The sequence below is a fragment of the Leptodactylus fuscus genome, chromosome 2, assembly GCF_031893055.1.
Source record: "Leptodactylus fuscus isolate aLepFus1 chromosome 2, aLepFus1.hap2, whole genome shotgun sequence".
NCBI classification, from domain to species: Eukaryota; Metazoa; Chordata; class Amphibia; order Anura; family Leptodactylidae; genus Leptodactylus; species Leptodactylus fuscus.
The window spans coordinates 105,377,822-105,392,407 of NC_134266.1; the positions used below are offsets into that span (position 1 = coordinate 105,377,822).

General features: G+C 41.4%; 1 protein-coding gene across 3 annotated transcripts in view; it reads right to left on the reverse strand.

Moving 5' to 3' along the window:
• TULP1 (TUB like protein 1) overlaps positions 1-9,831 on the reverse strand; it is a 64,142-nt gene extending 54,311 nt beyond the window's left edge. For all 3 annotated transcript variants that reach the window (XM_075264307.1, XM_075264306.1, XM_075264305.1), the window contains exon 1: positions 9,720-9,831. In XM_075264307.1, coding sequence (XP_075120408.1) covers positions 9,720-9,734 — 15 coding nt within the window. In that variant the 5' untranslated portion in view covers positions 9,735-9,831. The remainder of the gene's footprint in view (positions 1-9,719) is intronic.
• Positions 9,832-14,586: the final 4,755 nt, after the last annotated feature.

Here is a 14,586-nt window from a genome sequence, read left to right on the forward strand (position 1 = left end):
CCGGTGCAAAAGTATGGGCACCCTTATCATTTTATTGATTTGAATTCCCCTAACTACTTTTTACTGACTTACTGAAGCACAAAATTGGTTTTGTAACCTCAGTGAGCTTTGAACTTCATAGCCAGATGTATCCAATCATAAGAAAAGGTATTTAAGGTGGCCAATTGCAAGTTGATCTCCTATTTGAATCTCCTCTGAAGAGTGGCATCATGGGCTACTCAAAACAACTCTCAAATGATCTGAAAACAAAGATTGTTCAACATAGTTGTTCAGGGGAAGGATACAAAAAGTTGTCTCAGAGATTTAACCTGTCAGTTTCCACTGTGAGGAACATAGTAAGGAAATGGAAGACCACAGGGACAGTTCTTGTTAAGCCCAGAAGTGGCAGGCCAAGAAAAATATCAGAAAGGCAGAGAAGAAGAATGGTGAGAACAGTCAAGGACAATCCACAGACCACCTCCAAAGAGCTGCAGCATCATCTTGCTGCAGATGGTGTCACTGTGCATCGGTCAACTATACAGCGCACTTTGCACAAATAGAAGCTGTATGGGAGAGTGATGAGAAAGAAGCCGTTTCTGCACGTACGCCACAAATAGAGTTGCCTGAGGTATGAAAAAGCACATTTGGACAAGGCAGCTTCATTTTGGAAACAAAAATTGAGTTGTTTGGTTATAAAAAAAGGCGTTATGCATGGCGTCCAAAAAGAAACAGCATTCCAAGAAAAACACATGCTACCCACTGTAAAATTTGGTGGAGGTTCCATCATGCTTTGGGGCTGTGTGGCCAATGCCGGCATCGGGAATCTTGTTAAAGTTGAGGGTCGCATGGATTCCACTCAGTATCAGCAGATTCTTGAGAATAATGTTCAAGAATCAGTGACGAAGTTGAAGTTACGCCGGGGATGGATATTTCAGCAAGACAATGATCCAAAACACCGCTCCAAATCCTCAGGCATTCATGCAGAGGAACAATTACAATGTTCTGGAATGGCCATCCCAGTCCCCAGACCTGAATATCATTGAACATCTGTGGGATGATTTGAAGCGGGCTGTCCATGCTCGGCGACCATCTAACTTAACTGAACTTGAATTGTTTGTCCAAAATACCTTTATCCAGGATCCAGGAACTGATTAAAAGCTACAGGAAGCGACTAGAGGCTGTTATCTTTGCAAAAGGAGGATGTACTAAATATTAATGTCACTTTTCTGTTGAGGTGCCCATACTTTTGCACCGGTCAAATTTTGGTTTAATGCATATTGCGCATTTTCTGTTAGTACAATAAACCTCATTTCAATCCTGAAATATTACTGTGTCCATCAGTTATTAGATATATCAAACTGAAATGGCTGTTATAAACACCAAAATATTTAGAACTAAAAATGATTAAGATTAATAGGGGTGCCCAAACTTTTTCATAGGACTGTATACATATTGTTCTTTTTGACAGAAATAAGAACTATTGTGCCTAATCATCATGTTTTTTTTTTTTTAATTTTTATGGTCCCTACATCCTCAGATTACCCAGGGACCGCCTAAATTAATCAACAATAATTTAATTGCTCATTCAAACCCCGGGGAGATTCCGTTTTTAATCTAAATATCCATTTGGCTTCTCGTTGCAATGTCATTCTCGACCAATCCCCTCCCTTTGATGTGGCTTAACTAAATCAATACCCATAAATCGTAGACAGTTTGAATCACCCCCGTGACAGGAGTTTACGTGTCTCGCAACCGGTGTGTCCCTCTGGTTCCGTATGTCCCCCAGATGCTCACCAATTCTTCTTCTAAGCTCTCTATTTGTTTTGCCTATGTATTCTAACTTACATTCTCAGGTGATCTTTTAGATCACCCCTCTTGATCTATATGAGATAAAATGTCTAATTTCAAAGATTTTTTTTAGAACCTCAGAAAAAAAAACTGTTTTCCTGTCTCCAGGTTTTTATAGGTAGAGCATCCGGATAACGCGCATTATACGATCGTAATTCCCATTGAAATCAATGGGATCTTTTTTGAGAGCGCAAACTCTGACACGCGTATACGTGCCAAATTGCGCGCCAGTTTACTCCGTGTGAACTGCCCCTTACACGTGCCTCTGCCCTCAGGTCCCTCTCAAGATCACAGGATTTCGTCTACACTACGTTTGTCTTCCCAACTTTCAAGCTGCATCCTATTCTAAGACTTTCTGTGTGGCAAATGTCCACTGTACAGCAAAGTTCAGGCCAGATAAGTCATCTTAGGAATCTGACCTTCTGGCATTCTATTGTTTTGTGTCCCAGCTGGATGTGTTGGACATAGGTGCACAAACATTCTGTACAGGTTCGGACTGGTTCAAGGGTGAATCCTTGGAGGGTCCATGAGCTAAGTGGGCCCCCAGCTCACACTATTATGAGACATTACACTCATCTTTACTTTATACCGATACCTAGTTTAATTTTAAATACTGTAGACACATTGGGCATCTGAGATGACATCTAGATGCAATGTCAAACCAGCCAGTATCCTTCTGTCCTGGGCACCATCTTTTCAATCAAAAGGCAGGGACTCCAGTCACCAATAATAATGAGAATTCCCTAATTCAAGGCAAGAGTCAGGCAACAGACTAATGACAGGACCCAAGGATAGAAACTATCAGAGGCAAGGGAGAGGCAGCAAACTACTACTGAAAAATAAATGGATGTTGAGAACATTTTAGGAATTAGTAATATTAGTAATAATAGAAATAGAGAATAGTAATAGTAATATAGAAATAATAGAGATAGTAATCTTAGTAATATTTGGATGTAACTGTGTAGTTGGTCCCCAGAATGAATTGTACTGGTGGGTCCTATGCACTCCAAAATTGATTCTGTATAAAGTATACTGATATGTGTAGTATTAGTGAAGATACTATATATTGTAGGGGGTCCAGCTCACACGGTGGGGAATGGCAATGACACAGTTCACACAGGCAGTAGGGCATGTTTTATTCAGTTGCTTCTGCACAAATCACCATGCAAACAAACCAAAGAAAACCTAAGCATGTCTGTCTCTAACTATACATTAGCATGCCTTACTAACGTAGAGCAGGTCAAACAAACACGTCACCAAAAGTAGCAGCAAAACGGTTCAAACCGTCCCAGGGGTGCTTTGTCCCTCTCACGGGCTGCAAATCTGCCAGCCCTTCTTTTACCAGGCTTCCTTCCCCAGTAATCTACCGTAGGAAGCAACTGCGAGCACCTGCAACTAGGGAAAACCCCATAGTGGACTAAGGGTGCATTCACACAGAGTTTTGTGGCGCTGTTTTCTTGCCACAAAACTTGTGTAAAGAAGCAGCACTGTAAAACAGAATCCCATTGAGTTCAATGGGTTCCGTCTTACGTGCACTACACATTGAACTCAATGGGAGGCTTTTTTACCCATTGATTTCAATGTGTTGCACATAACAAACAAGCTGTTTGATGTTGGGTCGCATATCCACTCTGGTGGCTCTCCAATGGACATATGATAGCCCAAATATCCATATCAAGCGAGGGAAGGGGGAACCTGAGAAAAACAGTCAAAAGCACATGTGAAACTACAAAAACACAAACAGTGATAACACTAGTCAGGTAGCACTTCCATGATAAAATAAATATACATAGGTGTAAGCTACTATAGCTGTACTATAGAATTCTGTATAGCACGCTAAGACAGGAAGGTTCAAACTCTTTTGACTTGCCTGTGGAAACCAGTAAAGCACACATACAGTGCAGTACACTACAGCACACATAGTACTCAAAGTAACTACAATTACCACATTGCAAAACAAAATTCCCAAGCAGAAAACACTTCCCAGAGAAGTCAAATAACACAATACAGCATGAAATAATTCTTCAAATGTGCAAATACCAAATTCCAGCAGCACATCTCACCCAGTGCCAAACAAATGCCACTGTGAATCACAAACTGGATATTGTGGTAAAGTGGTGGCAAAGTGGTGTGGCAAAGTGGTATATCTCACCTAGTTTCTTCAGCCAGGCAAGATAACGGAAATCCTGAAGGATAAATGCTGCTCTAGCAGAATGTAGTCTGCTGAGGCTATTTATTTAAGTCACATAGTCTGGATTTTTTGGACTGGAGGACAGGTTGGCAATGGGAGGAACGCGAGGTGTTAGAGTGTTAGAGGGTTAGAGTTTCGGGGCATGCAGCAGTGTTGCATGCGTCAGAAAGTCAGCAAGTATTCATGTTTGCGCCTCAGCAAGTGGTTGGGTAACGATTTGATGGCTACTACGTTTTGGGAGCTAGTGCGGGATATCAAGCATAATTTACTGCGCTTGTGGGTGGTTTTTCCTTACGCGATTGTTGTATGGTCGCACATAATTCAGTGGCGAGCCTGGCAAGAGGCAAGATTAGTTGAACAGCTTAACAAAGCATGTTCGGATGTTAATCAGATAGCTGACACTTTTGTGGTTCGCAATGGAGGGGATTGTGTTCAGCATCATGACTTAGAAGAAGTTCACGGAGGCATTTGGTTGGCAGTGTCCACCTTGATGCAGTGCAGTGGGGATCGATATGTGGGCTTTGGACAGCCAAAGAGCTATTGAGCAAGCCCTGCCTTTGGTGGAGGGTTTGCATACTTGAGGTGTTCAAGGATTGCTCTCAGTGATAGGGTGGGAAAGGTTGTTAGAGTTGGTTAAAAAATTATGGGAGGGGGGACATTGTGGTTAGTTAGTCACAATTTATGGTATTTGGTCTGGATGGTTTTGGTCTCCTGCTGTGTGGTGTCCCAGGGAGTGGTTTTTAATTTGGTGTGTACTAGCCATCTGTATTCTATGGTGCCTTTGAGCCTGTGGTTTGCAGCTGGGGCAATCAGTGTGGTAGACAGATTGGCAGCCAGATCTATGTAGCTCCAAGGACCTCCTTCCCATTCAATAATTCTCAGTTTTAGTAAGGTTTTATTTTTGTATATTTATAGTTATTTAGGTAAATACGTAGATTTGAGCTTTTAATAAGCACAGTTGTGACCTCAATGTTTCTCTATGGGAAAACAGGTAAAGGGCAATCTTGTGACCATTGCTAAAATTCGAACCTGGAAAGACTTTTAATGAACCCTGGCGAGGATGCTGAGGACTGTCAGAAGACCAGGAGAAGTGAATTTAAGTATTTCTTACTTTTAGTCACCACCACTGGGCAGGCATCTTTTGGAAATGGACCCCTTGACAGGGCAGGCCCTTTTCCATTAACAATATATATAGTGGTTGAGGAACCAGCCTTTCCCCCACCACTATCATGGTGGTTCGGGGCCCTAGCCATCTCTAGCTGGCAGCAGGCCCAATGACCCCCTGTGACAGCCTTCGTTACCACTAGAAGTACTTATACTTCTATTTTCTGCTAAATCCACTCCTGACTTTGTCTCAAAAAACCACAGAAAAATCTGGAATTGAAACAACTGCCTTTCCACAATGTGAGGCCTCGATCTAAGAAATACATTTCACATTATTAAGCAAGCCACAAGTTTTAAGCAAGATGGGAAAGAAAAAAATCTCTGCTGCCGAAAGTTGTCAATGCTTTGGTGTGAAAACATGAAAGGTATGAAAATATTATTTGTCTCACTAAAACTTAAACATAATCAATGTTCTGTCAAGCGATTTGTGCCTGATTCAGAGCACAGATGGGAAGTACAGATAATGAGGAAGGTTTCTGACAGACAAATTCAGCGGATTAAGTCAGCAGCTGCTAAAATGCTATTAAAAAGAAGCAAATAGGTATTTGAAGCTTTGAAGCAGTTGTACATAAACCTACACTTCGGCACCCCTAAACTGTGCTCTCTTGCAGTGCTCTCATTTTGAAACCATCTTGTTTATTAATGAGTACCGTGCAACCCTGGATGGTCCAGATGGATGGTGGATGGCAACCATGTGCCAGTAAGGCTGTGACACGAACAAGGAGGTGGCAGGGTCATGTTTTGGTCCAGAATCAAGGTGCAAGCTCTAGTAGACCCCTTTAGGGTCCCTGAAGGTGTGAAAACGACCTCTGCAGAGTATACAGGGTTTCTAACTGACTACTTTCTTCCATGGTTCAAAAAGAAGAACTGTGCCTTTTGCAATAAAATCATTTTCTTGCATGAAAATACACCATCTCATGCAGCAAAGAATACCTATGAGTCAGTGTCTGAAATAGGCATAAAAGGAGATGAAGTGATTCACTGCTCTCTGGAGGTGCTGAGTTCTCCAGATTGAGCTTGCTTTCAAAGCTGTTGTCTGTAACTCTGCCTGCAGAACAATCAGTTCAACTAACTGCAGTTTTCTGATAAAAGCTCAGCAATGTCTGTTATTTCTCTATATAAACATGCAGATAACATTGAGCTGACTGCAAGTCTGTGGTCTGGGAGCATGTAAGTGTTCTTTCCAGGTGATCTAAAGATCATTCGTTCAAGCCCCCATGTGGGGCTAAGAAAAAAAAAAAAAAATTAACAAACCTAAAAGTTTAAATCACCCCCTTTTCCCTACATCACATATAAATATAAATAAATAAATAAGGGGCAACATGGAGGCTCAGTGGTTAGCACTGCAGCCTTGCAGCGCTGGAGTCCTGGGTTTGAATTGGAAAATTGTATATCTTTTTATTGTACATTTGTTTGTCAATATTGGTCTGAAAGTGGCCAACCCCTTTAAGCATTCCCAATTCCAAAAATGCCCAAACTATTAAAATATAAAAACATTTGTCCCATAATGTAAACGCTGTAAAAGGAAAAATGGCCATTAAAATGGCTGATTTGGCGTATTTTCACCAAACTAGCATCCTAAAAAAATGGAAAAAAAAGTGAATAAAACATGGTATCAATAAAAACTATGTAATGTCCTGCAAAAAGTGACACCTAACACAGCTCTTGTATGCTGAAATATAGAAAAGTAACAGGTGTCAGACTATGGCAGTGATGGCGAACCTGTGGCACACGTGCCAGAGAGGGCACGCAGAGACCTCCATGCTGGCAAACATGCGGTCGCCTGGGTCGCTCACTAACGGGGAATCCGGTATAGGATTCCCCGTTGATGAGTGATCTCTGCCTTCAGTTGTATGTGCAAATGCACATACAGCTGAAAGCTGTCAGTGTAGGCCGCAGATTGCACAACCGTGGCCTACACTGACTGCAGAGTTTGACCTCTGTCCCGAAGCAGGGGTGATGACATGAGTTATCAGCACCCGCAGTCAAAAGGAGGTGGACGCCGGTGGCTCTTCATGGGTGAGTATAGGATTGAGTGTGAGTGTCAGTCATACTTAAGAGCATATACTGGGGGGATGTGTACTGAGGAACATACAATACTAAAGAGCATATAATACTGGGGGGGGGCGTACTAAAGAGCATATAATACTGGGGGGGCGTACTAAAGAGCATATAATACTGGGGGGGTGTACTAAAGAGCATATAATACTGGGGGGCATACTAAAGAGCATATAATATTGAGGGGATATGTACTGAGAAGCATATCACACACAGGGAGGATGTGTATTGAGGAGCATATAATACTGTGTGTGGGAGGGAGCACTGAAGAGCATATAATACTGGGGGGATGCGTATTGAGGAGCATATAATACTGTGTGGGGGTGTATTGAGGAGCATATAGTACTGGAGGGGATGCGTACTGAGGAGCATATAATACTGTGGGGGGTACAGAGGAGCATATAATACTGGGGGGGCATACTAAAGAGCATATAATACAGGGGGGCATACTAAAGAGCATATAATACTGAGGGGATATGTACTGAGAACCATATAACACAGGGAGGATGTGTATTGAGGAGCATATAATACTGTGTGTGGGAGGGAGCACTGAAGAGCATATAATACTGGGGGGATGCGTATTGAGGAGCATATAATACTGTGGGAGGGGGGTACTGAGGAGCATATAATAATGGGGGGATGCATACTGAGGAGCATATAATACTGTGGGGGGTACTGAGGAGCATATAATACTGGGGGGCATATTGATAAGCATATAATACTATGTGTGGGTGCCACTGTGGAGCATATAATCCTGTGGGGGGCTACTATGGAGCGTATAATACTGTGTGGTGGGCCTACTGCGGAGCATATAATACTGTCTGGGGTCACCTCACTATTTATATCACACAGTATCTGTTTTATAGCAGATGTGATATTAGTACAGGATGTAAGAACATTGCATGGTCACTATAAAACAGATCCTTTGCGATGTATATAGTGAACATTAATTGTTCAAGGTACTAAATGCAGATAGCTTTACATTTCAGTACAAAGTTGTTTGTATTATTGAAAACTCTGTAACTGTCCGCAGTTGTGGATCCGTACAGTATTAAGTTTAAATTGCCGTGTTGCCGTGCACTTCACGATAATTTAGTGGGTTTTGGGTTGCAGTTTGGGCACTCTGTCTTTAAAAGATTCGCCATCACTGGACTATGGTGATTCAAATAATTATTTTTTCTTCAAAATTTTGAATTTTTGTAAAGTTATTAAAACATGAAAAAACTATATAAACTTGGTATCACCATGGTCGTACTGACCTGCAGAAAAAAAGTTAAAGAAAAACCTGTCATACAAAAATCAAGCCTTCATATGACTATGTAAACAGAAAAATGAGAACGTTATGGCATTTGGAATGTAGGAAGTAAAAAACATACACAAAAATGAAAAATAATTGTGTCACATAAGGGTTAATAGTAAAAATCTGCAAAACAGGTTTTTTTTTAACCTTTGATTTTACCTTAGGCTGAGGTTGCATATAAGATAGCTATTAATCGAAAGTTTCTTTAGCCAACAATTCTAAATTCCAAATCTCATATACAGATGCACTCTTGGTTTGATTGAGAAGGACATATGTACTGATCAGGAGAGGGTAGAAAGCTTGCTGTGGACAAAATATTCGAACGGTCGAAATTCCTTTCGGCTGGAACTAATTCCATCTACATATTGTACAAATATTGCAATTTCAAAAAAAGCTAGCATTTTTGTAAATCTCAGCATGTCAATTATATCTACGAAAAAGCTGAGGAAAACTTTGCCGACTTCTGATGAAAAACACTGTGGAATAAAGTGCGTTTCCACCACAACCTTTTTTGCAGTGTTTTTCAGCTGCGGCTCACTATGTAAGGCCTTGGCCTGAAATTTGCCACAATGCGACCCCATACACATTATATTTTGGGCCAAACTCTTTGAAATCATCAGGTTTGGATGGTGAGCATGGACTGCTTTTTGCATATTATTTTATACAGGTTATTACAATACAGAAAACAGTTGAGCTTAAAACCATAAATAACGTAAGTGGTATTCTAACTAGTATTTCTTCTTGATGCTGAAATAACAAATATATCAGGCCTCTAATATAAATAATACTAAAATATTAGTGTTATCTTCATTCAGACAGTTAGGCAGACCATTGCTGTGTACACTCAACTACTTAAGTGAATGGGAAAGTAATTGCAATATAAAGATGTGCTTGAGTAAGAAAAATGAAAACAATGAACTATGAAAACAATTTAAAAAGTATAATATAGGGAACTAATGCATAACATTTCTAAATCTAGAAAACATCACATTTTTAATTGATATAGAAAATAAACGTTATTATGATGGATTAGAAAGAGGGGGTCATTCATACTTCCATTGTCAAAAATAATACAGAAATATTTACAGGTTGCTGGCTGAAACTTGGAACCAAGTAGCAAACATTAACCATTAACATTAAAAACTCTTGTTCATGCAATGGGGGCTAATTATGTCTCACCTTGTTAGTAGACATATTTGCTTGTGTCTTGGGTCTGTTATGACATGATGACCTGTACCTTCATACCCTGGTATGACTGTCACTTACAGAACACAATCTGACCTCATTCATGCCAACATGCTAATTACAGATTATCCTAGGTCACTAATCTTACTTTAACCATCTGTCACTGGCACTGTCCCACAAGAAAACAGAGGGGGAAGGTGGAAGACATTATTGAGATCTATTAATAGAAAATGTTATGCTATCTTCATATCTTTACATAGCTATTAGAACTATTAACCCCTTAAGAACACCGCCCAAAAGTGAGTTAAGGACCTGGCCTGATTTTTCAAAACTGACATTTGTCACTTTATATGCCAAACACTGAGATGCTTTAACTTACACAAGTGATTTTGAAATTGTTTTTCTCTGACATGTTGTACTTCAGGTTATATTTTTGTATTTACATACACAGATCTGGGATTACCATAAACTGAATATAGTCACTGAAGGGGTATTCCCCAAACTAATAGATAAGTATTATAAAATCTAACTTTTATTGAAACCAGTTAAAATTGGAAACTAGCTCTAGCCCCTCTGTATATCAGTAAAAACTAAAACCCTCACTTGCTCTTTACTAAAGTTGTCAGTATAACGTGGGTAAACCTAATCCGTATCAGGGTCGCTACAATGTATACGATAGACCGCCCATAGATCTAGGCTCCCACTACTGAAACATTAAATATTCTGGAATTGGTTTAAAGGTAGCAGCCACTGTTTAGCTGATCGCTGGCCACCTTCAAAAGTACTGCTCCGTTACTATAAATGAACAGCAGTGTCTAGATTATACTAGCCCTACTAATAAAAGTAGCCACTATTGACCATTGACATGCAGTCTACATTCCTGTCCAGATAGTCACAGTGGTGAGCAGTAAAGATAATAGCGCTGAACGCTCTGATGTCGCGTCCACATTAGTTAATTAGTCTCAACGCGTTTCTTTCTTTGTAAAGTCATCAGGAGACAATTCAAAGATTACTACATGATGGGGCCACACGGTGGCTCAGTGGTTAGCACTGCAGCCTTGCAGCGCTGGAGTCCTGGTGTTCAAATCCCGCCAAGGGCATAAAACCATCTGCAAGGAGTTTGTATGTTATCCCCGTGTTTGCATGGATTTCCATCCCATATTCCAAAGAAGACATACTGATAGGAAAAAATGTACATTGTGAGCTCTATAGGGAACAAATGCATTGTGGGGCTCACAATCTACATTTAAAAAAAAAAAAAAAAAAAAAAGATTACTACATGCATCCCTCATCTATGGTGCATACTGTCTAACCTAACTGTGTTCAACGAGGTATGCGGTGAAAACCACAGTTGGCCAGGACCCTGATGGTGGATCCCGGCAGTTCAAAGAGGCTGACACTTTGTTCTGTGCAGCTCGCTCTTAAATAGCTATCGAGCGAGTACAAGCCCCGCCTCTCTATGGAACCGCATCCAATCAGATGACCCCACGGTGAATGACGCATCATGACATCTAAGGGGCGTGTCCAATGCGGAGCTGGTCTCTGTATGGCTCAAAGATCTCAGAGAGACCCTACACACACAGATTCGCACATAAGGTAAGTATGGAGCAGAGGACTACAAAGTTTCAATTATTAAAATCTACTACCACAATTCGCTTCTTGATATCTTTACTCCTCCAAAAGTCTCCGGGAAGAGATCCCCTCGGTCACACTGGAATCTTATACAATGAGGACATGCTGCTGAGATCCTCTGATAATGGAGCTCCAGAACTAGGACACTCGAGTGAAATGCTCTGCTTTTGAAACAAATAGTCATATCACACAAATACATTACTAACTGTTATCTACAATATCACTGCTATATATTTGCATCATCTTTTAATTGTCCTTTAATTTATTTTGTACATTAGAAGGACGTTGAAGTTTAAGTGTTTCCAGATTTACAAGAAAATTTCCCAAACTAATTATTTAGGGACCACTTCTGTTCTGAAGGAGATTATAAAGAACTATATATTAGAAACCCCCATAAATCACCCCATTTTCAAAACTGCACCCTTCAAATAATTCAAAAAGGCATTTGGGAAGTTTGTTAACCCTTTAAGCATTTCATGGAAATTAAAACAATATGGAGGAAAAATTTAGACATTTCATTTTTTTTCTAAAATACATTAGTTTAGCTCTATAATTAACACATTCTCAAAGGGTTAAATGAGATAATGCATATTACAGTTTGTTATACAATTTCTCCAGAGCACATATATACTCCACTTGTAGGTGTAAACTGATGTTTGAGCACGCGGCAGCGCATGGAAGCAAAGGAGCGACACTGGGCATCAGAGAGCATTTTGACACAATAGCCCTTTCACAGAATTTATTAACATTGGGATGTGTTAAAGAAAAATTACTAAAATGTCACTTTATCGACAAAGTTTTCATTTTCACAAAGGGTTAAAATAAAAAAAGCCCCCCACAGTTTGTTTCACAATTTCTCCTGAACACAGCAATACACCATATGTGGCCATAATCTGCTGTATGAGTACATGACGCGGCTCGGAATGGAAAGAGCGCTATTTGGATTTTGTAGGGCAGATTTTGCTGGAATAGTTTTCAGGTGCCATTTGCAGAACCCCTGAGTTACCAATAAAATAATTTTTAAAAGTTACCATTTTATAAACTACACCTCTCAAGAAATTTATCAAGGGGTATTATTAATTTGAGCCCAAGAGTGCATTTCAGGGTTCTGCAAAAATGCAATAGTCTGGTCTCCAAATCCAAACTAGCTCCTTCCCTTCAGTGCCCGACTGTGCTCAAAGAGCAGTTTATTACCAGCATCTGTCATTAAAGGGGTTGGCTACTTTCAGACCATTATTGACAAACAAATGTACAATAAAAAGATATACAATTTTCTAATATACTTTCTGTATCAATTCCTCACGGTTTTCTAGATCTCGGCTTGCTGTCATTCATTCTGTTACTTCTAGAGGATACAAGTCTGACCATGGTCATGTGATTTACGGTCCATGGTCATGTGACTAGCACACAGGTGCACAGCTCATTACCAGGCAGCTGTCTGAATACTGTGCTGTGACTGTAACGAGCGGCTGTGTGCTCATCACATGACCATGGACCGTAAATTACATGATCAAGGTCAGAGTTTTATCCTCTAGAAGTAACAATGAATGACAGCAAGCCGAAATCTAGAAAACCATGAGGAATTGATACAGAAAGTATATTGGAAAATTGTATATCTTTTTATTGTACATTTGTTTGTCAATATTGGTCTGAAAGTGACCAACCCCTTTAAGTACATTAGTCTAGGTATACCAGTGCAGGGTCGGACTGGGGTGTCTAGGGCCCACCAGTGGAATTGTTTCTAGGGGCCCACCATCAGGGCCCCTGCAGACCAGCGATACAGAGACAGGGCGACTAAAGGTAATAACATATCGGGAGCCATGCAGCTCACCTTCCATATGATGTGCAACTACACACTACCTAAACCTAGGGCTACACACTGGAAAGAGATCAGCATGGCTCCTAGAACTGTTACCATTACCTGTAGCCATGCTGTCCTGGAAGAGCTGATCTGCAGAGGTCCTGGCTGTTGTATCATCACAGATGTAATATTGATGGCCTATCCTAAGGACAGACCATCAATATTACAAAGATGGATAAATCCTTTAAAGATTTGTCCAGCAATTGGAGCATCCCATGTGCTGGGAGAGTGGTGTCAAATAAAAAAGAAATAAATAGAAAGCGCCTTCACCTGTCCCCATTACTCTGTTGTCCGCTGCCAGTGTCCATTTAGTCTCGTGTCGGCGCCTTCTTGCTGGGAGTCCTGCACCTCATGTGATCACTAAGACTAATTAGGTGCAGGATTTCCAGAAATGAGGCCATGAGATTAAACAGACACAGGCGGGAGACAACGAAGTGCTAGGGACAAAAACTCAATGAAAAACACTGCATCTCACTGTTGTGCCTAATCCTTAAAGAGGACCTTTCACCATTTGGGACACATGTGGATTAATACACTGCTTGAAAGCGCTGAATTCAGCTTTCCCATTCTGTGCCACCGGTGAAGAGCTATCAGTGCAATTACCGTAGCTATTCAGTGTCAGAAGGGCGTTTCTGACAGTCACCAGCCATGAAGCTGAGCAGTGAGGAATGCTCCCCCATCCCCCCCCCCCCCCCAGTACTTGTCTATCGATGAGCATTATCAGGAGGGGAGAGGGCGTTCCTCGCCGCTCACAGAACAGCGCAATAGACGCTACTGTGAGGGGGGGCGTTCCTGACAGACTGTCAGAAATGCCCTTCTGACATTGAAGAGCTACGGTACTGGCACCGTTAGCTCTTCAACGGAGGCACAGAACGGGAAAGCCGACAGTGTGCTGAATTCAGCGCACTGTCGACTTTCTAGCAGTGTATAACACTGCATGTGCCCCAGGTGGTGAGAGCTCCTCTTTAACATCTCAAAATACTGTAAACCACACTATAAGGACAAGGCCTAGCACAGCGTCCCGCAGTCAAAAAACCTCCCGGCGGCAACACATCAGTTTTCTTGCAGCGCTTTTTGCAGAAACTCCACAGAGGTTTCCTCTGAGGACTTTCCGCTTCCATTATACCTATAGGGACACCGCCGATAGCATATATGCATTTATCCTAATAATATTATAAATGTTAAAGTTTGTGGGTTTGGATGTTTGGGGGGGAGGAACCGGAACACGAGGGGGGGGGGGGGTGGAGGAACCTGTGAGCGGGAGGGGCAGCTGCGGTCGCACCGCAAGGGAAGGCGGGGCATGGGCACAGACAGACGTACGGGGGGGGGGAAGGCGCACGGGCGCGGTAGCGCGTGCATGGGGGAAGG